The sequence below is a fragment of the Aulostomus chinensis genome, chromosome 13, assembly GCF_037954235.1.
Source record: "Aulostomus chinensis isolate RoL2024-O1b breed Wild chromosome 13, RoL_Achi_v1.0, whole genome shotgun sequence".
Classification (NCBI taxonomy): Eukaryota; Metazoa; Chordata; class Actinopteri; order Syngnathiformes; family Aulostomidae; genus Aulostomus; species Aulostomus chinensis.
Genome location: NC_141332.1, coordinates 26,291,567 through 26,316,850, shown reverse-complemented (window position 1 = coordinate 26,316,850; position 25,284 = coordinate 26,291,567). Strand labels below are relative to the sequence as shown.

At 48.5% G+C, this 25,284-nt stretch overlaps 1 protein-coding gene and 1 long non-coding RNA gene across 4 annotated transcripts in view; one reads left to right on the top strand and one right to left on the bottom strand.

The window, feature by feature from the left end:
* htr4 (5-hydroxytryptamine receptor 4) overlaps nucleotides 1-25,284 on the top strand; it is a 112,305-nt gene that overhangs the window by 65,103 nt on the left and 21,918 nt on the right. For 2 of the 3 annotated variants that reach the window (XM_086222327.1, XM_086222328.1), the window contains exons 5-6: nucleotides 8,837-8,990; nucleotides 13,147-13,748. In XM_086222327.1, the coding sequence (XP_086078453.1) occupies nucleotides 8,837-8,990; nucleotides 13,147-13,748 (756 nt within the window). Of the gene's footprint in view, nucleotides 1-8,836; nucleotides 8,991-13,146; nucleotides 13,753-25,284 lie in introns of those variants that run through there. The other variant, XM_086222329.1, reaches the window with a different exon arrangement.
* LOC147251544 (uncharacterized) lies at nucleotides 7,823-11,026 on the bottom strand. Its single transcript, XR_015118970.1, has 3 exons — nucleotides 9,995-11,026; nucleotides 9,170-9,419; nucleotides 7,823-9,060 (listed from the first exon to the last, which is right to left on the bottom strand). It is a non-coding gene; the product is annotated as an uncharacterized LOC147251544 (long non-coding RNA).

Sequence of the window (25,284 nt, the reverse complement as noted above, 5' to 3'; positions counted from 1 at the left end):
GTGAGGCTGAGGCTCGGCGCGTGAATCAGACCAGACGGTCTCATCATGCAGGCGCTGAATTGACGTCCACCTCAACCTGACACGCCCCCCAATGGAAATGATTGCAACCAAAGTCACAGCGTCATCAGCAGCTGCTCTCAGATTGAGTCGACGCCACCAACTTTTAAAACAGTACAAAAACATTCAAGTAATTCTGCCGCAGCTTTGCGGGAACTTTTCAGGTGAATCCGATACGACCGGGTTCCATCAGGGGTTCTCTGGGTACAATTAGTGTACGCGCGGAACGTAGCCAGGTAGCGTCGGTGCTAATCGGCGTAGCAACACTCAGCATCTGGAAGTGGTTGGAACAAAAAACATCCAAGAACTGATTCAGGTACCAGGGCTGGTTGAGACCCTGGGTTCTAACTACTGGGTTCTAACTAGAATCTCTTCAAGAACCCTCGGCTCCTCCTGCAGCCTTCAACTGACGCTACTTCCTGTTTATCAACATGCTTTTAATCCTCGTTTCTTCTTTTTCTTTTTAGTTGGTAGGGAAAAAAAAACTGGGGATTCAACAACCAAAAAAATCGATGAAAAAACATTTAGAAAAAAAAAAAAGAAGACCCACAATGGAACTTTTTTTTTTTTTTAATTGAGCTTGAAATGACGAAGGATTAAATGGTGGCCCCCCCAGCGTCCAGCAGGCAGGATATGACCTCATTCAACAGTTGCTCCATGGATGTCAGTGGTTTCAGCCCAGCAACAGAAAGATTTGGAACCCCCCCAGCCTGGATGTGCGGGGGGGGGGCACTCTTGCAGGGTGGTAATGCAGGTTGATTGTAGGCCGATTGCCTCCTGGCAGGATAATTCAGCTGAATGTGCACATGAGCTTTCATGTAAATGATAATTGAGGCCACAAACACAAGAGAAAGTTCAAACCAAAAACCAAAGACGCGAGGAAATGGACTCTGTATTCGATTATCTGGCTCTGGGAGCTTTCTGCTCGTCTGTGCTCGCGTCTGCCTCCACATCCTGGAACAACACAGCCTCCATTACTGATTTATCAGGAGGCAACGGCGCTTCATTAACCCCCCCCCCCCCCCCCCCCACGCCCAGTGAATCACGTCCCATCTCCCTCCTTCACCTCCGTTAATTGACTCGCTTTTGTTATCGTGTTGTTTCGTTTGAGGACGAGTAAACTGCTGCTGCCGGCAACTTTGCCATTCCCTGCTGCTGGCCTGTTCAGACGCGCTCCTCGCCATCCTCCCTGCTCGTTTATTCTCTCACGCCACTTTTATTGGCGCTGTGTATTACTTTGCTCTTCAGTTAACATTTTTATTGAGTTTCTTATTGTTTGCACCTCATTATCGTTCCAAATCCCCCCCCCCCCAGTCTGTAATTGTCTTGACTTTACTGGGAGAAGAAAAGCATCAGAATGATTTACAATAAACCCCTCAGTACCTGTAGTTTTAACGCCGCGCCGTCCGCACGGATTGCGCCTCACTCTCACCTCATGTTTGCTGTTGAGGTGACATGCAGAGACGGCGACACAGGTTTCCATTTCTAGTTAACACGGGGCCGCTGCTCGTTTTCAGGCAGGAATACGATCATATTCCTGGTAAAGCCATGGCTGCGAGGGGTCTTTGGCTCATTTTAGATACCCAACGCATGCGTGACACAAAAACAAGGGGGGCGCAGGCTCTAAAGGTTAGACAGTAATTAACAACCGACACGTCTCATTCCAAGACTTCCCAGTGTTCAGGAGTTCATCCGCCAGAATGAGATATTTCACTATCGCAGTGACGCACAAACAAAGAATGATAGATTTAGACAAAGAAATATCTTTCCTCCATTCCTAAGAAGACCCAGTCATAACCCAGATCAACCCCGCAGGTCCTGCACTGTTGGCGGCGAGCCGTGTCCGTTACTTTTTTGGAAAGTACTGACTTAGACTTCTGGAGTTCAATATAAAGTCTTAACTGTGAGTGTAAAAGTTTTGTCTTTTAAGAAAAGAAAAAGGAGCAGACTTTCTGAACGATTCTGCTAAAACTGAACGACTCTTCTGTGAATCTGCAGACCAACCCTTCCTCTTCTTCTTATGATTATTTGAATTAATATCTGTTCTCGTGTCAGGTTTAAAGACTGCCACGCCACTTTAAGTGTATTTGTTTAAATTCATTAAAATGAACAGCTGGTTATCATTGGCAGCTCGTGACGATCCTCCCGCCTGCCCCTGTGTCAGCAATGCAGCTGCTTGAAGCTTTCCTCCTCAGCGGCGGCACGTCGGACGTCAAAGGCTGAGTATCTCCGTCAGGTTTTCCTGGTTGCTTCTGTTCAGACAGCCGCAGGTGCCGCAGCTTGATTGATGCAGCCGCCGCTGTCATTTAAGAGCTGATCGAGCCCTCTTGGATCACTACGCCCTCGTCAGCAGGTGTCCTAGCAGGCTTTGTGCACCGCACTCGCTCCCGTGGACGCGGGGCCTCCGCCGTGACTGACTGGCGGCCGTGTCCCCGCTCGCTTGCTGTACGGCGGCTGATAACAGCAGCAGAGAGTCTCTGAGTGTCAGCTGCCGCAGGACAAGTTTACTGCTGCACTGCGACCACGAATGTCTGATCATCCTCAGCGAGCACACGGCCCCTCCAGTTAGAGAGCCAGATTTACGAAGACCCGATGGCCTGACTCTGGTCCGTGGGTGTGGTTTATGAGCTCGTAAACACAGCAGACGGTAACGGCGCTCCTCATCAGCAGGTTTGTGGTGCTGCACAGGAATGAACGGACTCAAAACTGACTCGGGCTTTTCTGGTCCACGTGCTGCACGCGTTGTTTGTTCAGCAAAATCTGATGTGCACACACAGACGAAGCTGAAGTGAAGGAGCTCAGACCTGGTCGTCGCCCCCCCAGGCGGCTCAGCTGCTCAGTCTCTTGTTCAGTCCAAGGTTGGATTCAGGTCTGTCATGCCTAATGGAGGAGGATTCGTACTTTGACGGGCAGCCCGGCCCCTGAGACCCATCTCAGGGCAAAACATTAATGAAAGCAGCTTTGTTGGAGCAGCAGGGGTGAAACGCCTCGGGTGAGGGCGCTTTGACCAACACAAGAAACCTGTCATGGCCTGCAGGCGCCCACTTCCTCAGACCCCTCAGGATTTTAGAGAGCAACATCCATCTGGAGTTGCAAATAGTTTTGTGTCTCTATCTTTCAACACTCCTCCAGAGTCCAGGCTGTTGCAACAGCACTTAGTGGTTTAGTTTATTTGAAACAAGAGGAGATGTTGCAAAAGAAGGTTGCTCCAGTCGACTAACGATCACAGGGACTCCGGCTGAGCCCAGACCTTCCGCCTGGTCATTGGCACTGGAAGAAACGGGGAAGATGAAGAAAGAAAAGTCGGACTGTCGAAAAAGCAAACTGCATCAAGAGAAAACAGAAACGAGTGAAGCAACAGGGAACTGTGATGAGAAAAAGTAAGGGGAGCAGAAACTAATTGGGACAACCGAGACACATCCAGAGACACGGAGAGGACCCGAGAGACTGCAAGGATTAGACGGAGAAACCCAAACCACACGCGCTGAACACGAGTGAGGGAAAACAATCCGACAGTATTTAACTCGCCTGCAGAGTCCAGGTTTACATTTACGATGCGAGCCTTCAGCATGGCTCCGCACTTAAAGTGACACCCCAGAATCGTCGTCTGTGTATCGTCGAGTCTCGGCGTGAAGACCTGCAGGTTCTCCCACGTAGGACTTAGGAGGGAATCCAGAATTCAGGAAGCACAAGCAACCGGAGAACGAAAATTAACAGCAGAAGTACACAAGACGGAATTTACTGCGCAGCTCCCCAGTTAAATAAAATATTCTGAAAGTAACGGAGCAGCAGAGAATAATTATAATGAATAAAAGGACACAAATAGTTAATAAATCACCAACGATAAAACTGGAGGCAGCGTGAGGACGCGCGGGCGCGACTCCACCATGGGAGGAAAACCTTCACGTCCGTTCACTGTCTGAAACATAACAAAGACATTCATGTCAGAATCCACCGGCTTCTAACTGAGACGATTAAAAAGCTCCTCTAACATGAAGAGATTGTGGTCAGTGGATTTTGGCCGATCACATGATCACGGCCAAGGAATCGTCCAACGTTTTGTGAGAGGCTTTGGGCTGCGAGCTCAACAGGAATGAATGGTTTTTAATCAAAGGTAGGTTTAAGAAGCCATTTTAAAAGGTGTCATCAGTTCTTCTCCCTCAGATAATTAGGGGAGGACCCCTGAGGGGAGGACCCCTGAGGGGAGGACCCCTGAGGGGAGGACCCAGGCCTCAAACAGCCTAGCCTTGATGTGATGGCAGCAAACCAACAGCCAGCTTTAAATTCAGCCTCTAAATGTGAGAATTGGCCTGAAACTCGCGGGTCACCAGTGAAAGGAGACGAATGGTGAAGCGATCTATTTTCAGCTTGGGCCTGAACACGGGAGATCAGAATAGTCGAGGCAAGCGTGACCTTCCGCGTGGAACAGAGGATCCGTTCGGATGCTCGTCAGCCGGAGGAGGGCCCGTTTGTCTGGCTGAAGGTCGCCGTGAAAGACCACAAACGGGTTTGTAGCTGCCGGGTGAACTTTGGAGCATCAAACGCAGTCACGTCTGATTTACTTGCGTTTAACTGAAGAGGGTTCCAGCGCTGGATTTCAGGGCAGAGGAAGTTCTACTGCTGACCACCTCTGACAGGTTCCTCAGTGGAGACGCGTGAGCTGTCGACGAGGGGGGGGGGGTGTCCGTGTCACTGTTTAAGAGCAGAAAACGAGCCTATTTAAATGATTTTTAACTTTTTTTCCAAACTCTCCATGATTGGAAGGGTTATAAAAACTGCGACTGGACCCAGTAAAACCAGGCCTCTGCCTCCAGTGACCTTTAGTCTCTCCGCTTTGCTGTTGTGATGCATTCCTGCCCACGACCCTCTGCTCGGGGAATATTTAACTATTAATATGATCTCCAGTGGCTTTGCTCTATACGTGCGCCCTGATCTTTCTGCTGCCGAGTGTGCTGGTATTTTAGGGAGCGGTTGTAGTCCTACCTGCCCTTTTCCTTTTCAGGCATGCCAAAATGTCTTCCCCCCCCTTTGGAAAACAGCTTTCTCCTCATCAATGTCAAGCCGGCTACAGACCTCGTCGTTTTAGCTTGCAGAAATTCCAAGGTCATTGTTGCTGTCACACACACACACACAAAAAAAGTATCACGACAGAAAAGAAACATCTGTTGCCTGCAGTTCATTTCCGCTGTAAGAACTTGGCCGACACACAGCACCAGCCTGTGTGTGCGTGACGGAGAGAGTGAAGGAAAGAAGGACGCCGGGAAGACAGGGAGGAGAAAAAGAACAGAAAATGGGGGAACAGCTGCAGGATAGAGCTGCGCATTCATTTTTTTGTCTTCAGCTAACGACGCTGAAGAGAACCGCGAGGAAATGAATCAAGGCTAAAAATACCAGAACTGTCACGAGGAGGATGCTCCAGCACAAAAGGTATTCAGTGAAGAGGCTCGCATAGATTGTCTCCTCGACTCCGAGACCCAAGAAGACGCAGAGCGAGAGATAATGGGACAATAGGAGCCGCGAGAAAAGGTAGACAAAGACAGATGTGGAGGGAGCTGAGGGGTTCAATGCTTGAGAAACAAGATCCATTTTCACACAATTTCTGGTGTGCAACCAGTTTTGGTTTGTTTGTTTTCTGACAGAAGAAATAACAAGAATCAACAGATGACAAAAACCCTCGTTATGCTGAGGCGGGACAAGTTGGGACGTTTTTCAGCAGCTCTTGGGTTTTTTGTTTTAACCTTGATCAGGTGAGCCCCCTCACCCCGGTGAAGCGATCGTAGCCACGGGTCAGCCTGGCAAGACCACAACTTGAGCTTCGCAGCGACATCTGGATCAGCTCTCTCTAGAACCACGAGAGGTGGAGCTGTTGCCTTGACAGACAGTCTCCTTCAGCCAATCAGCAAATTGTGGCACTTCAACGCATCAGGAGAACAGTGAAAATATCTTTTCTGCCTAGAAATGCCAGTGAAGTCGTGGATGATAAGAATGAGTCAGGAGCTACGTCACCGTCAGGCTGGGGGCAGAGGAGCAGTTAGAATGCTGTTCTGATTGGTTGATTACTTTCCTGTCGTGGGTCCAAATTGGAAAGCTTCCGGGTGTTGCTTTGTGTTGAGCTGGGGGGGTACCACCAGGCTAGGACATGCTAGCTATGCTAGCATGTGGAGTGAGGTTCCCTCTGTACAGTAGGGTGGGGTTACTGTTGCACACCGATCACGTGTGTGCCTGGACATTTGTAGCGTTACGCAGGAATAATCAACTCTTTCTCATGAAGATAAGTTGTGTGATACCTTTTCCTCTGGAACCTCAGCGGGGAAGGGTGATGTGGATAAATGTAGCCGGTGGACATGCACATGCGTGTGTTTGCAGCGTGCGCTCTTTCATCCTGGTGTGGGCCCACGAGGGTCGTGCCTGTCAGACCTCCACATCCACCTGTTAAGAGTCAGTCAGCAAGGCAACCATTTTTGGATTTCAAATTAAACAAAAGAAGGGTCTCTTGACCTTTCTGAATGCCACAGTACACGGTGACCACAAACACAGCCACTCCAAATCACCGATGGCAGCGAAATGCCAGGCCCTGTGACTGGGTAATGAGATACGATCACAGCATCCACAGCGACGACGACTGGATCAGCGGGATTATCGCTAATGCTGCTGCAGCGGAGCAGCGTTCCCTCAACCTTGGGAGGATGAATCCAGCCACTGAGGAGGAGATGAGCTTTAAAGTTACACTTTTGAATAAAGGGCACACAATACTTTTGATTATTTTATGAAATACCGATCACGTATTTGGATAACAAAACACAGCCACCCAAAGAGGATGAGAGCCAATTCAGAATCACCTCAGAGCCAGCGAGGACACTGGAGGACGTTCGTTCCGAGCCTCTGACGCGACGCGGGTTTAGCAGCGTCTGGTTAGCAAACCAACACAGCAGTGTTTCAAATCAGCAACGTTTGGACAGGAAGGAAGGAGCCGACTCCGAAGTGTCCGGTCATAACACCATTGATGGAACATGAGGTCGACGACCGCGACTCCAACCGAGCCTTTCCTGCTTTGAAATGTCAAGTTTATTCCACCCAAATCCATAATTAGCATGAAAACACCTGTGAAAGACAGAAATAATAAAGCAAATATGATGTGAGTAAGTAGCTTTGGTCCTTTTACACCTGAAACACAGGTTCACTTGCTACAGTGTGGTGGTGGTCAACTACGATGCATTCAAGTACTCGTCAAGGTGGTAGGAGACAGTCTGAGCTCTGACGTGGACACAAGGACAGCCTTCATGCTGCTCAGCGCACAAACTCACATTCACACTCAATATAAACTCGCACACACGAGAAGTTACAGTGCGTCAGAGGGTAATGGAGGTCTGAGTGGCGCGGCTGACTTCATCTGTTTCCCATCACACTGGAAATGGTCAGAGCTCTGGTCAGTGCCGTCATGGAGGCCAGGTAAACTTGTAGACAGGAGACTTGCAACACAGAGTTATTTGAGTTCTTCCACCTGTCTTTGAGACTCGCTCTTTATTTTTCTTTCCTCCATGCTTCCTCTCTCAATCCTCCTCCCTCAACCTCTCGCAGCATTTCTCCATCTCTCATGCGCCTCCATTCATGTAGCTGAGCATCTTAGTGATATCAGTACCTGTCAGCTGTCTGGCTGCGAGCTCCGGCAGCAGCACCCCCCCCCCCCCCCCCCCCATCCTCACACAGCAGCTCCAGAGAGGAGCGCCTGGCAGAGACAACGACGCAAACTGAACCGTTTCTACTTCTTCAAGATCATTTCAGTAAATCTGCACCTTCCTGTATCAGTAGAGGAAATAAAGCAGGTTGGGAACGTGTAAAAAAAGAGTAAACATGAAATCTGATTATGGACTTTTGAGTTTTCTTTAAAGTTTCCACCTAAAGGCCCAGTTTTACATCTGAATATACACTGGAAGAACCCAGCGACCTCGAACGTGGCGCACGGCAGATCATCAGCCCCTGACAGACACTTCTGCCCTAATTAAAACACACACTGAGGTGTGTGTGTGTTGCGTAGAGTGAGAGGGAGGTGAAACCAGATATCTGAATCGAAGCTGAAGCAGACAAACGCTACACTGTGGTGCTAATATCACTTGCTGCATCCACTGGGTGGCGCTAGAGAACAAACACTTACTCATACTGAGAGGAAATGAGATGAAACGCTCCGGATGATTTCAGACCCTTCCGGCGCTGTTTCAGTCTGTTAGAGGTGGAAGTGAGAGAGAAGGAAGGACTTTCAGTGAGACAACAGGTGATCGCAGGAGTAGTGGGGAGTGGTTGAAGCACAGAGAAGAAAGGTAGGGGGAGACAAAAGTGGAATCAAGATCATTGAGAGAGAGCGGCGACGGCGACTAGAAAGCACAAAAGAACCTGAAAAATCCAAAACCATCAGCAGGGCGACCTTGACAGAACTGAAAGAGCCATGTGATGAAAGCGACAGAGACATTTAATTTCTGAAAATGTCTAGTGCGTAATTATTGGTGATTAGCATATCCAGCGGAACGCACTGGCATCAAACACCCTCTTGGTCTGCCAAAGGAGCTCATTTGAAATGGGAAAGGCTTTTAGCAGCGGTGCATTGTGATTTCAACATGCTTTTGGATCTTGTTGTTGGCTGCTTGCAGCTGAGTTGTGGGAATGAGGTTCACGTTTGTAGAGAAGAGAATGAAATTTGCAGCACAGTGGATGATTCATTAACCCTTTACAAAAGACTCGTTCACGCCATCACATGCCATGTGACTAACGCTCATCCTGTCTGCAGGTACTACGCCATCTGCTGCCAGCCGCTGGTCTACCGTAACAAAATGACGCCCATGCGAGTGGCTCTGATGATCGGCGGCTGCTGGGTCATTCCAACCTTCATCTCTTTCCTGCCCATCATGCAGGGCTGGAACAGCATCGGCATTGACCACGTGGTGAGTCCTGTGGCAGGTGTGTGGCAAGGTTTTACCTGTAGATGGAGCTGCTAGTGGGAGCTGGGGTGGCCTGCAGGAAACAGCCCAAGTGGAACAAATGTGAGGCGGAAACATGTCCGACGTGCCCCGAGAACCACATGAGAATTTTGGAGAGCAGTGTTTACAGACAGAGGACGTACAGCATGTGCTGCCATGGAAACCTCATCAACATGTCAGACCAAGAGGCCGGGGGACATGGAGTCCAGTTGTTTCTCTAATGTCGTCCAACTGATCCCACCCAGCGCGCGAGCTTGTAGAGCACTCGACGCTCCGAGACGTGACGCCTAAACACAACAGCGTCAGGGAGGTTGAGGAGTTCCGCCGTTGGAGCTGTGGACCTCAATAGCGTCTCCAGCACAACGGAGGGGTGTCTGGCGCTGTGACATGAGGCTGAAATACAAATAAGAACATCAGGAAGTGAGCTGAGAACAGGAAGTGTTGCAATCTGTTCAATGAGGTTTGTTTTCAGGCCTCTTAAATGTTCAGTTGATGTCATGTGAGCACTGAAGACCTTCCCCCTCAAATTCCAAAAGTTCCTGCGTATGAAATCAACCTGCAGGTTCCTCTGGTCACGATCTCGAAGGCAGAACTTGTGGAGAAATATTGATCAGCTCCAAAGGTCACAGGCCAAATAGGTGTTAAAAAAAAAAAGAGCTGCTGCTAATTCCACCAATCATTTCACGAGATTAAAGGATTACACAGAAAATCAGAAACAGAATAAGGTTCTTTTCATCAATCCCTCTTTAATCTCTGGACATTTGATTGGGATATCACGCTCTCAATCATTTTGGCCCTCAGACATAATTTTAGTGCGTAATGAGGAAGTTTGTCCCTCGTGTGTGTTGGTGTCCTGTTGTCTTGTACTCAAGTTAGCCATCATGCTAACCGTGTTAGCGTACCAGCACGAGTGAATCGAGGTGGATGAGGGGACACATCACGTGCAAATTCTGGAACATTGCACTCACAGTGAAGGATTCACAGCAGCAGGGGGCGCTCTGGTGCCCTCTAGTGGTCATCATCGGGGGCGGTGTAACAGACGGCAAAGTCGAATGTGTGGTATGTTGACTCACTTGTGTCTGTTAGCTGTCCATTTGCTGTCTTTGCCATGACTCGAGAGACTGATCTGTTTATCAGGTCAACAAATTACAAAAAAAATTCATCCATTTTCTACCTCTTATCCTGTTAAGGGTGGTGGGGGGTGGAGCCTATCCCAGCAGCCTTCAGGCGAGAGGTGGGGTTCACCTGGACGGGTCATCACAACTGCTTCACTACTGTGTGTGTTACCATTCTCCTGATAAGACATTAGTATCTGAACGTCATACATGTTGATAGACTTCAAGTATGATCAGGTGTTCAACTTGCTGTGTCACCGAACAGAGTCCTACTCTTGTTCAGTCAAATCTTTGTGCTACAGTAACATAACAACACCATTTGGCCGGTGTTCATGTTACTGACATGTCCCGTCGCTGGGGGCCGTGGTAACAACAGTGGTACTCCTGACAGTAGGCGAAGAACGGAGAAGTGAAGACACGCAGCGCTAGGGTTTCGCGCCATCGGCGGAGGGTGCGTCTCTTTACCGCTCCCCCCCACCCCCTTGAAGCGAACACCAACGTTCCGCCGCACTGCTTCCTCATAACTAAATTTTTTTTTTCTCTTTTGAATAAAATAAACACAAAAATTTCCTGGAAACGACCCACAAGCACATGGGCCCACAGACGAGGCAAAAATGAAGACATTAAATGGTATCGTTGTGGCCATTCCCCCCTCAGGGGTGCCCCATTCTTTGGGAACGCTGACAAAGTTAGCAGCTAAATAATGGACGAGTCGACATCCCAGGATAAAGACGACTCAACTCTAAAGATAAGGTTTTTAAATAAGAATGTAAACTAACAATAAAACGTTATAAACAAGACATAGCCATGGCGACCGTTTTACTTTAATTCAAAACAGTTCCTGTTACCGGACCGTCTCTCGAACATAGACGAAACCTGCCGCCGCCGTCTCCCGCCTACCGAACACCCTCGGGACCAGGGAGGGAGGGGCGAGCTGTGACGTCTGCTGCCTTGAAAATAAAAGCACGGATTTCAAAATCAAACAATTTTGTCCCCCGCGGTGTCTTTGTTGGTGGGACAAATGACAGACGACCATTGGCTCTCCCAGCCACGCCTACGGTCAATTTAGAGTCTGGATTAACCTGGTCCCCTCTTGATGTCTTTGGACTGTGGAGGAAGCTGGAGTACCAGAGAGAACCCACGCAGGAACAGGGAGAACATGCAGAACCTGCAACCTTCTTGCTGGGTGGGGCCACAGTGCTGACCACTTTTAATGTGAATCTACGAGGTTCATATTGAATGAAAAACATCAAAATATGCCATAAAAATTTGCGTTGATGTGAATGAAAATTATATTAAAAAAATAATTTATTGAAGAAAATCACAGCAAACAAGGAAAAGCAACATAAAGAGGAGGAGAAGCAAAGAGAGAGAGAGAGAGAGAGAATCCCCAGCCACGTTAACCTCGCTCGCCCCCATCTGCCTTTCTCTGAATGCCAACTAAGGATGTTCCAAGCTGCCTGTCAACATCAGGACCGACTGGCTCATGTTGGCAGCGCATTAATCTCACATGCACATACCTTTACCTTCCCTACTCTGTAACACACACACACACACACACACACACACACACACACACACACACAGCAGTGGTGCCGCGGTGGCAGCCTCTCTCTGTGGGTCTAATTAGAACTGTTGAATATTCTGAGCAGCTCGTCAGCTCTGGCACAAACCGCAACAGTGAGCCAAACTTAAAAAAAGAAAATAACCAAAACTCGCTGGCAGCAGGTGCTGAGCCTACTGGTTCCCAGTATTCTTTGTGGCTCTGACTGGCCAGTTAGCAGCCTTTAGTTTCTATCTGAATTATCACTTGCACATCGTGGGATCAGTCGAGCGTGTTTTGGTTCTTTGGTCAGAGGCACAGTTGCATCAGTCGGTAGTTTATCCCTGTCTGGTGTGTCTGAAGGCCCCCGTGGAGGTGGCAGAGCTCCTCATCCTCAGGTCCCCCACCCAGGACAGCCTCCTGTGAGCCTGCAGGCTGATAGCCCCTCACACAAGAGCCATAAGTCAAGCCTGCTCCCCCCAGTGCATAGTGACTGGATTTGATGATCACTGGACGCCTGGAGGCGGGGTTAGCGCTGGTTACCTGGATACATACTTGACCACCATGCAACCCCTGATGTTACCCTCGTCTGAACTTATGTCACATTTCACACACGTATAATTAATAAAAAACACGTTAGCAGCCACAATTGGTGGCTCAACACGCCGCAGCTGAAGAAAACACACGTCTCTCACACACACACACACACACACACACACCCCTGTGTGATGTCACCTCACTTGGTTTGTACGTCTCCAACTGTTAGCTTGATTCACATCTTGTGCGACAAAATAAAACGACAACAAAACTTGATGTCGGGAGACACATTTCCTGCGAGGGAGCGTCTTCATCACCGCGAGGAATTTCCTGACTCAGCCAATAAACAGATGACCCAATGAAACTTCCCGTAAAAGCCCAACATGACATATTTAGGTTCGGATTAAACAAATTAGTGAGAACGTGATAATGAGTCAAATTCACAAGAGCCTGCAGACAAATATTTTTAAGTTTGGATGGAGAGAGACGAGCTGTTCCCATCTGCTCCCAGTCCGTCCTGAACTAAACAGTTTGCCTGCTGGCGCTAACTTTGTGTTTAGTGTACAAACATGAGAGTGATATAATCTCACTCTTGGCAGGAAAGTGAACACGTGGGATTTACCCTCCAAACCGTATATTACTACGACGACTGGTGCCATAGTATTTGTTCCATCGACCAGACAGAGTAGTTTGTATGTACTGCAGTATATCCTTGCACCTGAGATTGATTACAATGGTGATGTTAATGGTAAAAGTGAATTCATGTTGTCCTCGCCCCCCCTGGCATCGCCTCATAATCTTAACTCATGACTTGGTGTTGATCCAGAGGTTGAGAGGCCACTGGACCTGCTTCCTGTGGGATCAAGTTTCGTGGGTGGATGGAGAGGCAGGATGGAACTAATCTGCTTCTGATCCGTGTTTCCAGATCGAGCAGCGACGCTACTCCGAAGGCAGCAACTCCACGTCCTGTGTCTTCATGGTCAACAAGCCATACGCCCTTACCTGCTCTGTGGTGGCCTTCTACATCCCTCTGGTCCTCATGGTCCTGGCCTACCAGAGGATCTACGTCACGGCCCGAGCGCACGCCCTGCAGATCAGCATGCTGCAGCGGGCCGGAGGCGCCGGCACCAGCACGCCTGGTACCTCTGGTGGCGGTGCCGGCATGGGTACGGACTCTGCCGATCATCAGCGAAACCACCGCATGCGAACTGAAACGAAGGCAGCCAAGACGCTGTGCATCATCATGGGTTGTTTCTGCCTCTGCTGGGCGCCATTCTTCGTCACCAATGTGGTGGACCCCTTCATAGACTACACAGTGCCGGACAAGCTGTGGGCGGCCTGCCTGTGGCTGGGCTACATCAACTCCATGCTCAACCCCATCCTCTACGCCTTCCTCAACAAGTCCTTCCGCCGTGCCTTCCTCATCATCCTGTGCTGCGGGAGGAAGAGGTACCGCCGGCCGTCCATCCTGGGCTCCGGCGCCGCCTGCACAGCCACGCAGATCAACGGCTCGACACACGTACTCAAGTAAGTGACTGACATCCCACGTCTACATGATCCACTGTCATTATCCTTGTTTGTTTAATGAGTTCGTAGATGGACAGAGCTGATGAAGAGAGAATTATGTGTATTCGTGTTGCGTGTGTGTGTGTGTGTGTGCGTGCGTGCGTGTGTGTGTGTGTGTGTGTGTGAGTGAGTGTGTGTGTGTGAGTGACTCAGCGTGAGTCGCCTCGTCAATCACTGGACAGACACTGTAATTAGCTTCAAATGGCAGCTAATTAGGGACGCTCATGCGTAGAAGGATCTGGAGTTTCTGGGATGAAGTTGTTTTCAGAATTAAGTGAAAGTATTTTCTTTTTAGGAGGAGTTTACTGAGCAGGACTTGTTCCTGCCCTTCATAAGGAACTTTTAGTTGTCAATGAATCAAAGTGCCGGTGCGGTTGAGTCTCAAGCGACCTCCCCCAGAGGCTCCGGCAGACGATGCTTTGTCAGACAGCATTTTTCTCAAAACAGTACGTTTGTATGTCATCTTTCATGATGTTGTGCCAAAAATACAGGTTGACTTCACCAAATCCAGGGACGGGCCTCCCGCGGCTCAAACAAGAAGTTGGTACTTTTTTTTTTTTTTTTGATAATGTCGCATGTTTTCAAACCAGTTTTTAACGTGCGACAGAGGCTTCACAGCTCAACCTTCTCTTTTCTGAAAAAACAAAAAACAAAAGAGCGGAGTAACTTGGAGCGCGAGGGGATCTTCACCACAGCCAACAACAAAGGAGGAGCGGTGCGGCCGCAACCGCAGAGGCACTTCCTAGTTTGGTTTTTTCTGCTCTCTCAAAACCGCCTCCTCGTCGTTCCGCATAACACCAGAGGAAGTCTCCATCCATCACCTTCCCCTGCGCAGTCGCTCCTGCAGGCTTTTCACAGCGAACGTGACGGAGCTTCTAATGGCGCATCAAACCCACCCTGATAAAGCTGCCTTTTTCTCAGGCGTGCTGGAGATTATTTTATCTCCGTAAACAAACCTTTGAGCCCGTCGGCTTTCCTTCCAGGGTCTTGATTTATCACCCTGCTGACCTATTAAAACTTTAAACACAGCATGCGTTTCGCGGTGATGAGAAGTTGCCGTTACGACGCGGAGTTCTTGATACGGGCCTGCCGAGTTTGCAGAGTGGGTGCTGTTGTTTTTCCCTGGAACCTTTGTTCCTGATGAGCAGGTCTGATAAACCAAACTGCATTCACACAGTGTCACTGCTGTTGAGGGCGATGGTAGAAAAGAAAAGAAACTGCCAACGTGTTTGCTTTTTGTCCCTGACCACAGCCAACTGTATGCAACATTGTTCTAATTGCTGTTTCCATCAATGAATAAACTAAGCTGCGCAATATAGAGTAGAAGAAGAAGAAGTTGCCTCCACCCTCCGCAGGCACGAGGGAGATCCTTAGTTTTCCCATGTCGGGAATGTTTGGAATCTAAGAGTAATTGAGTTTTTCAAATGTTTCCTCTCCATCAAACTTCCCGAAACGATCGAGATCCTTGATGAGTTTTGACTGAGTTATGCTAGCCTGCCCATCCACGACCATTCATTGTGCTAAGCTAGCTAGCGGTCAGCTGACGTCTGTGAGTCTCAGCTCCCGAACGCATGAACATTCGCGTCCTTCGGCCCCAGCAGGCGATGGCTCACGTGCTTCTCATTTCTAATGCGTGAACGCTTGTTATCTGAAAAGTGATAGGTTGAGCTCCGTGACACTTTTCACCCCTCATACACTCCACACGCCAACTCACAATGGCTTGGTCCTGTTTGGTTTGTTCGTTTCTCGTGGCTACACCAGCTCGGAGTAACTGCGGGCATTAAGGCGGTGTTCCTGCCGGCACACAGCAGTATCTCTTCGAAACGTAGACGCGCAGAACACCCGCCACTTCCCCCAACAGGGTCGGATTCCCTGAAAGATAAAGGCTTCCCGTGGTGCTTGTACAACCACATGTTGCTGAGCAGTGCAGCCACCACAGGTGACATGTGATCAGCATCAGCCGCCTCAGCGGGGGTCATTTCCTATGGACATATACATACGAGGTGGAGAAACCGTGTTGACACAATGGAGGAGCGGCGTGTTTACAGCAGCAGTGAGTGAGCGTTCACTGTGAGTGTGTTTAGAGAGATGGCCATCATTTACTGTCCATTCCGCTGACAGTAAGTGGACATTTTCATTCACTCGCTGACATTCCTGGAGCACCTCCTGAGGGTTGTAGCTGTGGATGGCAGGCAGGCTATTAATGTGAGTCGGCCCATATGGAGGTCATTGCTGCGCTCGCTTTACACAGATGGGAGTGCTACTGAAATGAAATGACAATTAAAGCTCATTCAAACTGGAGTCCTGCTGCAGTGAGAGGCTGGTGTGTGATAGTAGCAGGTCCCTTCCGTCTTCATTCCACCGCAGATTAAACGGTGTCATCCATTAATGGCACCCGCGTCTCCGCCAGCATCAGGGTAATTTGGGAGATTTTTTTTCTTTATCGGGACAGGATTGAGAAAGTTCGGGTCTGAGCTACAAGATGTCTCCAGGCAGGGCTGGAAATTAAGATTGCAGCTCAACAGCCAGATGTCTGGAGGACGAACACGTCTACCCTCCAAACTGTCTCTCAATCGAGATCTTCTTATTTTATTGGCTGCTATTTTTGGCGGTGTGGTATCTTCAAATAAACAAAAGGGTGAACTCGAGTCAGTGAGGATGTGGTGTCAGCCGTATTCTCTCCGTGTTGATATGTGGCTTTGAGCTCCTTCTTCTTCTTCCTACTTTTTTTTTAAATGCTGGCACGCTGCTCAGCTCGAACAGGAGTGGCTCGCAGGTCAGAGGTCTGTTAGACGCCGTTTCCCCTCCTGGCTGCTCTCAGTCTGCGCCGCGCGTTCTAAAACAAAAGTCAGAACAACCTCCCTCGTCATAAAAGTCAAGAGAAGTTTGTAATTTCCACCTGTGGAAATTTCATATTACTTTTGTTCACTCTTTTTGACGGCGTTTTTGTCTTCTGTAGCAGAGAGGAGGTGATATTTTGCAGCACTAGTTGCTCATTCGACCTCCTCCTGTGCACTCCATGCAGCTCCGCGGTGGAATGACACCTCTGGAGCTCCGGGGTTTGTAGCTGTGTGAAAGCAGACATCCATTAGTGAGTTTTAGTCACCCGAGGGAGGCGTGAACTGGACATCTGAGAGGCTCGTCAGGCTGCAGTTGGCATCACCGCAGTCGTCCTCCAGGCGGCACGCTCGCGGCTGCACATCAACACACAGACGCAGCAAGAGGAGCCGGTTCAGGGTTCATCCCTCTCATCGTCAAATACAAGCGCTTAGCGAGTTATTCTGACCCAGCGACCCTGCAATAAAGCGGCGCCTCAATGACGGTCGTAATCTTCCCTTCCTGCTGAAGCTCTTTGAGAGAGAGAGATTGATTTACTTTAAAGGACATCGTGGAGGCTCCGGCTACCCTCTTTCACGATTCCTAATCCCACTTACAAAATACGATATGTGAAACAGCCACGCCATCATCAGCTGGGGGGGGGTTCTGCTGTATCTCTAGCAACAGAAATGGATGCTCTTGGTGAGTTGTTGGGTCATTGAATGGCGTTGTCCCGGTAACAGAACCAGGTTTTTCTAGGGAAACCTCAGAACTTTGGCAACAAACTTCTGCTGACAAGATCAGATGGTTTTTGTTTTGTTTTTTGTGACCTGGTGGGTTTCAGTCTTAACAGCAACATTGTCACAACAGTCTCAAAGTACTGCACGTTTGAGAATAAAAGGAATGCGCAGTATTTCTGCTTTTGGAGCAGAGCTGCAGCTATCAATTCTTTTATTGATCGAGTAATCGATCGATTATTCTGGCGGTTAATCGAGTTATCAGACAAGAAGTATTGCACATTCTGCAGTTTTTCAAATACGTCACTTTTGCTTTATTTAAGAGCAATGGTGGTACGATACAAAAGAGACCATAACATGAATGGACAAGTACGAAATGCTAATGTAGAAGTACGAAGTAAAGTAACTTTAAAGTCACGCTCTCCGTCTTTCTGTCAGACTGACAGCAGGCGTCTGTGGACAGCAGGATGTTCCACACTGCAGGGTTTCACACAGAGACCTCACCTGTGTGGACACTCAGGTTTTGTCATTTTTTAATTTTTTTTAATCACTCAGAGGGCGAAGTAATCGAGTTACTCGAGTCACTAATGTTGTGACGTCCCTGTCCGTTGGCCTGGTTGTAGCGGGAGGCTTTCCTAATATTTTGTTCAACTCTGAGTTACGTGTTTACCTACGTGATGCGAGTGTGCACGTGCAAAGCTTGACACCTCTAAAACCCACAAAGACCCAGAGAGAAACGCGTTCATGAAATGACTTTTGCAACACAAGATTCACAAAGATGCTCGGAGCCATTAAAGAGAGATTTCTGTCAGCGGTTTAGTTTGAGGGGCTGTTAAAAACAGGAAATTAATTTGACTGCAAGCCCTGTCTTCGCTGTTCTGAATGCACTGAAATCAGTTCGCACCGTTTCCTCCTGTCAGGTTGATGGAGTTTGACAGTTGCAACAGGAAGGGGTAATCAGATCCTGGTAATTAGCTGTCAGTTTGCTGTATTTTTTGGGTCTTTTTTTTTGCTCTCTGTTTGTAACTGCGGTGTTTCTGCACAGACATCACTTGTCATGTCACACACCTTCCATGTCAGATTAGCTTTGCCTGCACTCTATATTTATGTGGAATGTTTACGTCCAAGATAGAATATCTTACAAAATGTCCTTGATCAGCCCAAAGGGTCAAGTGACTCATGCCAGCACAAAGTGGGATTTAATGACTGTGTTTTAATAGTTTTAGTTGGACTCTTAGCCAACATGTCTTATTATGGGTAAGAGATCTTTTACCCATAAATGAAAATATAACTTGTAATTGCATAAAAATCTGTGTGGTAGGCCAAAGTGGAACCAAAAACACCAGCTACTAAATCTACGTGATGTACAGGACGACAGCTGGCAAACCCCCTCAATGTTTCCTTCTATTTCTCCTCCAAGCTGGTGAATAAAATGTTATGATAACTGAAGAAAATGGCTGTCAAAACTATGAAATTAAATTTGTAGGAAAAACACATTTTTTTTCTGTCAGGAAGGCTCAAGTTCGTGTTTTAATAAAAAGCAACAGCCAACAGTGACGGCGGGAGGCCAGTAACGCACCCGGGTTTTCTACTCTCGCGTCCGGACTACGACTTCGTCCTGTGACGTCCGTCTGTGCAGGATCCTTGAATCAGATGAGTCTTAACCGCTTCGTCAATGTCAGTGTCAGTGCTTTGTCATGTTATAGATAGAGGAATGAGGGAAAATCATTAGATTTTCATGCAAGAAAAAAAAAAGAAGAGCTTTGCCCTTGCCAGGAACCTTCTTCATCAACGGCATCAATGACTTTTGCTCTTCTGATGAATCTATTCAGGCTGTTGAAATGACCCCAGGGACCGGACCGCTTCCTCTCTGGGATTCTTGAATTACGTCCTCTCTTCCTCTGCTGCTGCTTGAAGTCAGAGTGTTTGGTGCCTTATAACTTAGCAAATGTTTACCATCCTACTGAAGCTACCTTCCCGGGTCACGCCGAGAAAGCAACCAGCTTCATAACCTTCAACATTTTCTTTGCAAATGTATTCATCTGTTTTTATGGCAGAGTAATTCCCTTTTATTGGAGACATTTGATTCACATTTAGTGTTAATTCTTTTCTTTGGAGCCTGATAGGTGAAGCTGTAAATATAATACCGAACAGGTGGGCGCTGGCTAATGTTTAGCCGTTAATTAGCTGGCATTGGCTACTAGCTAGCTAATGGTTAGCCGTTTGCAAGTGCTGACAGCTGGTTGTAAAAAGCGCCTCGTGGTCAAATCTGTCTGCATCTCAAACGTGCTGACGGTCGTAATGTTTGCTTTTTGTGTTTTTTTGTTTTTTACATCATGGGCACCGACTCCAAGATGGCCGACCGGCATGCAGGACAGGGAGCGGCCGACTGCTTGATACCTGAGCTAAAGAAGCGCTAAATCTCTTGAGTAGATTTAGAGTAGGACTAATAACTTAAGCTGGACCTGTTAGGAGGGCTCGCGGGCAGTTTCATATACCGATTCAGTCATAACATGGAGCTCTGCAAGCCCCTGGAGAGATTTATACAACACAGACCCCACGATCCATTATGGCAAAGCCATGCGGCCTCACAGAGGTAGCAGAGGGGTTCAACAATAATGGGAAAATAGCAGCTCTTGCAATGGCTTTTAAAATGCCAGGGGTATGTCAGCTCGGCTGAGGCTGAGCGGTGATGGGTGCAGCACAGGAAGAGCTCAGGAGTGAGACCCGCGGTGGGATTAATGTGTGTCGGAGTGACACAGTGTGGTGAGTTCAGGCGCTGTCTGTGCTCTGTTATTATCTGGGAGAGGTGACAGCTGCAATTTCTCCCCATCCGTCTTTCTACAAGTCAAAAACTTTTACACAGGTATGGGCTCTCTCTCCGAAGGTCAGGTCACACGAGGGCGTGATGCAGCTGTGTGTGTGTGTGTGTGTGAGAGAGAGAGAGAGAGAGAGAGAGAGAGAGAGAGAGAGAGAGAGAGAGAGAGCTAGGGCACACTCATCACATACAAACATAATGGCTGTTGAAGAACAGTCACCCTGCTGCTTTTTTCTCAGAAACAAGACCAGAGCATTTAAGTCGTTGGCTCGTTTTAAAGGGACCAGTCTCTGTTTGACCCCCGGTGACCTCAGAGCTTTCAGGCGTCAGGGTCATCACTGGCTGCTGTGGAAAGGTCGGGTTTTTGTTCCCCACTGAAGAAGGTGGTGGCGTGATCGTGGCATCGATGCTCTCCTCCACCAATGGCGATGAGGCCTACGGGTGACTTTCTTTGCACAGCTGTGAATGTGGTGAAACAGCTGGAGAGTCCGGATGCAACCTGATCCTGGCACTGTATTGAAAAAGCAAATATTGACGACGCCTCAGCTGAAACCAGCTCCAGCTGATCTACACCTGTGGTTAGTCGGCTTAATGGAAGCTGTCGATCGCAATAATCCAGGCAATCTTTGAGACGCTTCAAGTCGACGCCTCACACTCAGAGTGCAGCTCCAAGTCTTCCTTTCCATCATCAATCATGAGTGACTTAAAGAGTGTGTTGCCGTGTACCGGTGGAAGTCTCACTGGAAAACAGAGTCCCGTTGTGTCAGTAATATTACCAGGGAAAATCAGAATGACGGGATCGACGTATAAAGTGATTGAGGCCGGCGTTTTACAGACTAGAACAAAGAACAAACATCAAAGACAAAATTATTAATCCCATCTGCACTGAAGTGATCATTTTTTAACAGTTACTTAGTTTTTCTGCATTTCACGTGTGGAAACTGGATGTTATTGTTGTAATGATGATGTTAACATGAGCGTGATGTGTCCGGCCCGCAGCCTCGGCTCTAAAGCTTTGTTGTATCAGGCGATGCAACTCTTCCCAGCCAACGGTAAAAAAAAAAAGAAAGAAAATGTAACCATAATCCCGTGAATGTGAATTATTACATATGAATATATTATACACAATTCTATATTGGCTCAGCTTTCATGTCTAGCCTGCTGGCTTCACGCTGTTCAGTCTTTCCTGGCCGCTTTGATGATTTGCTTTGATGTTGCTTTGATGTGGTGGGTGGTTTGGTTAGCCATCCGTTTTAGGTCCTGAAGGTGGACGGGGCCGTTAATGCAACCGCGGTAATTTCCTGAAACAGATGTTGGATGTTGTGGTTTCTAGCAGCTCAGGTGGAGGTAAACTGTTTTGGTAGGGGACGTTTCTGCTGCTGAATATTTGCTCGATTCCATCGAGAGGAAGTTTGGAGAGACACACGACCCCAAAACCTTGCTAGAGTCATCGTGGTCATTACTCATTTCCCTCCCAGTCACTCAAACTTTTGATCTTGTTGAACTGAAATGAAACACTCAGATGCTGACAGACCTAAATCGAATTATGTCAACGACAAAATATTAAAACCTGGGTAAATCAGGGACTTGGGTTAATCCACCAGCTAACAGATGGCGGGGGGGGGGGGGGTTACCTGAATATTCACATTTATGTCTCAAACTCACCGCAAGCAAAGGTCAAAGATGCAGTAACGCAGTTTTTATGCCTTCAAAGACCTTGATCTGTAGCACCCCTGTAAAGACGCGCCGATGACAAGCTAGCTTGAGATCTGGAAGCTCCCATATAAGACAGAGTATTACGGCATTTCCGCATTCTCTTTAGGTGACGAGACGACGGCTCCGTCTGCATGTCTGGCCCATGCAGCGCGCGCTGCAGCACTAAAGACGCAACATTAAATAAAGAACATAAAAGGTCCCGTCTGCTGTCGTGAAAAGTAGCAGACCTGCAGTCAATCAGTCAGTCTGTCTTGTGGAAGTAGAGAGACGTCGAGCGTGACGAGCAGCCGCTTGATTCATTCACAGGCTGAATGTCATCCATCAGACAGGGAACCGCAGCCAAGTAAAGCAGCAAGCACAACAGCTCTGTTTTCTCCAGGACATGTGAATGCAATCCACGGGACGCAGACAGACACGGCGAGCGTGAGCCTGCCGAGTGTTTAGAGCCCGATGGGTATCTGAAGCCCTTTCATTGCTGAGAGGACAAAGTGTTTTTCAGGAAGGAGAGGAAAAAAACAGGGTAGACAGCTGGAGAAAGAAGAAGGAGGAGGAAAGGAAGGATGGAGGCGAGAAGTAGAAACGTGAGGAGCAAAGACAAGGTAGGACTCAGGAAAGACGAGAGGAAGATGAGAAGGATGGAAAGCTTCCTGATGTGTGTGTGTGTGTGTGTGTGTGTGTGTGTGTGTGTGTGTGTGTGTGTGTGTGTGTGTCAAAATCCACCAAAAATGATGTGTTCAGTTTCACCTAAAGAGGTGTTGTTTCCAGTAGGAGGCCATGAATTCATTAATTCACCTGCTGTGTATTTTAATCGACACTGTGATTAACACTTTGATGTCGCGGACGCAGATGGAATGAACTTTTATTTTCCCTGAGATATCTGACGTGAGGTGACGGAGACTTTTTGCTGACTTCATCGGTGCGTCCGAGTGGACGTTTGTGCCAAAAGGAAAGAAGTTCCAACAAGGAGACGTGGCCTTAGACCGCCTCGGTCTTTCCATTTCATTCTGGAGACCCGGCGCATGCAAGCAAATTGTTAAGAAATCCCCTCAAGACGTCCCTGAGAATGGGATGGAGGGATGAAGCCATCAGGCTCTCGGCTGTAGCAGAGGAAGAGATGGAGGGATGGAGAGGAAAATGAAGCCATTTCTCAGGGTAATGTCGGATTCTGCTTTATTTACACTGGATTTCTCGTCCTCCAGTCCTGTAAATGACAGTCAGCGTGATTTATGTCTGAGTGTTTTAAAGCCTCAACGTAATGGGCGAGTTCCATCACCGGTGACATGCAGCCGAGGCGCCGCCTGCAGTGAGCCCAACAAACACGCTGAGCCGGAGTCTCTCGCCGAGGGCTCACCGGGCTGGTATGCGCTTGCCAGGTTTGGTTTCTGCCGTGAAACCCAGGAGGAGGTTAAACACACAGCAGCGAAGCGACTTCGACTGTGCTGAATAGTGAGGAAAAATGAATATAAATCACAGCGATACCAGAACGACTGGACAAGTGCTTCATTTTCTAGAGAGGAAAAAAAAACAAGCACATTTTGGGCACACTTGTGGAGAAATGAGAATTCATACCTGACAGCAGAAATACGCCGATGATTCACACGTACCACGGTAAAACATCACTTCATCCCTTTGGCGTCGCACCTGTGAAACGTGGTTTCACTCGGGCTGGGGCGCCGTCTTTGGTAGCTGCAGTTCAAGCAGCATGGAGGACGGTGACGGGGCTCCTGCTGTATCTCTGCTCTCTCTAACTCGGTGTGAGGCTGAACAGTGCGAGACGGCTGCTGGAGTGCAGACGGGTCATCCGACCCGCGGCTGAACCCTGATCAAAGCTGTTCCCACTCCCGCGTAGAAGCGAGTGTTTCTACTCCAGCGTTTCTTCCTTCGGCGCCTACACGGTTTCACCAGACTCTCAACGGCTGGTTTGTATGTGGAAGCCTGAACTTCTCTCCACACCTCCAGATTCTCGCCAGCCTGTGTCCCTCCGAGCCTCACGGAGTCTATGTGTTCACGTCCTCTCGGCCGCCGGGTTCACGGAGGTTTGCGTATCGACGGAAGCGGCCCGGCTCACCTTTCCAGAGAGGTGAGTCCGTGCACAGGCCGCCTGTGGGCAGGTACATTCCTCACCCAAGACTCCGTGCACACGACCATTCTGAAAATTAAAACATCCCGCTTCTTTTGAGGGTCATCAAACGACCTGCCCCAGTTTGGACGCCTCAGCTGCAGCAGCTTCTGATGAAGACCTGAGGGATTCACGCGTTCTTATTCAGGTTCTGGAGCGTCGTTTGGATGCGTTTGCTGCGGGTTTGTTATGGCTGCCATCACGTGGAAATTTAACTTGTCCAGCTTCTGGAGAACACATTCAAAGTCTCACTCATCCCTGAACACTCGTCGTGACGGAGGAGAGAAATGACAAGCGGCTGAGAGTCACTTCCTTTTTTTTTTTCTTTTCTTTTTTTTTTCAAGAACACAAATTAAAGATAATAATTTCTCAGAGCGGGTGTCATAATTCCACAGCCTCGACGGACAGCAACGCTCCTCAGACCTGTAAAGCGCTCAGCTCAGCCGCAATGTTGTGATTTCTGGAGTGGAAACGGCAGTGAAAGGCTAAGAATCCTGGGTGGACGTAAACTCGGCCTGGCGTTTCAGTTCCTCCTCCGTCCCTCTCTCCCAGTGCGTGCGTGTGTGTGCTCCTCTGTTTGAGATCTGAAGCTGTAACACACACCATGCTCCAAATTACAGGTGTGTGTGTGTGTGTGTGTGTGTGTTGCATTGTCATGTGGGTGTAAACAAAGCAAACAGAGAAAAACACTAACAGGATATGTGGCGCACAGCCTGTTAGACACTGCTATGATGCTGTCGGCCGCATTTGACCAAAAACTCAACAAACAACGGCAGCTAACGTCTCTCTCATACACACACACACACACACACACACACACACACACACACACACACACACACACGAGCTGCTTCTCCTTTTACTCTCACAGGAAGAGTAGCATCCAGATCCTTGACAACTAAAGGATTTTAAAATTCATACTTGAGCAGCTTGGCTCACGCCCTCTTAACCTTCCAGTTCTTTAAAACTGCGTTTCCCTGCCTAAACTTTCCTGCACGCGCTTTTAAATTCGTTCATGTTTAAAAGATGGATCTTTCCAGGAAGAACGTTCCCGTCATCGTTTAGTCCTGAACCCCAACCATCACGTTTGACTCCCGCCCCAGCCTGAAGAGAAGCGGTGAAGAAGCGGAATTCCACCGCAGTCGTCTGCTCGTGGTTTCTACCGGCATCAGAGTGAGGAAGCGCCAGAGCGGTGCAGCAGGCAGCTTCGGGCTGAGCAGGTGTTGGCGTTAGTAGCCTGCTGGTTGGTTTCCATAGCAGCAGGTGAGCTCCAGGAAACTGCTGGTCCTG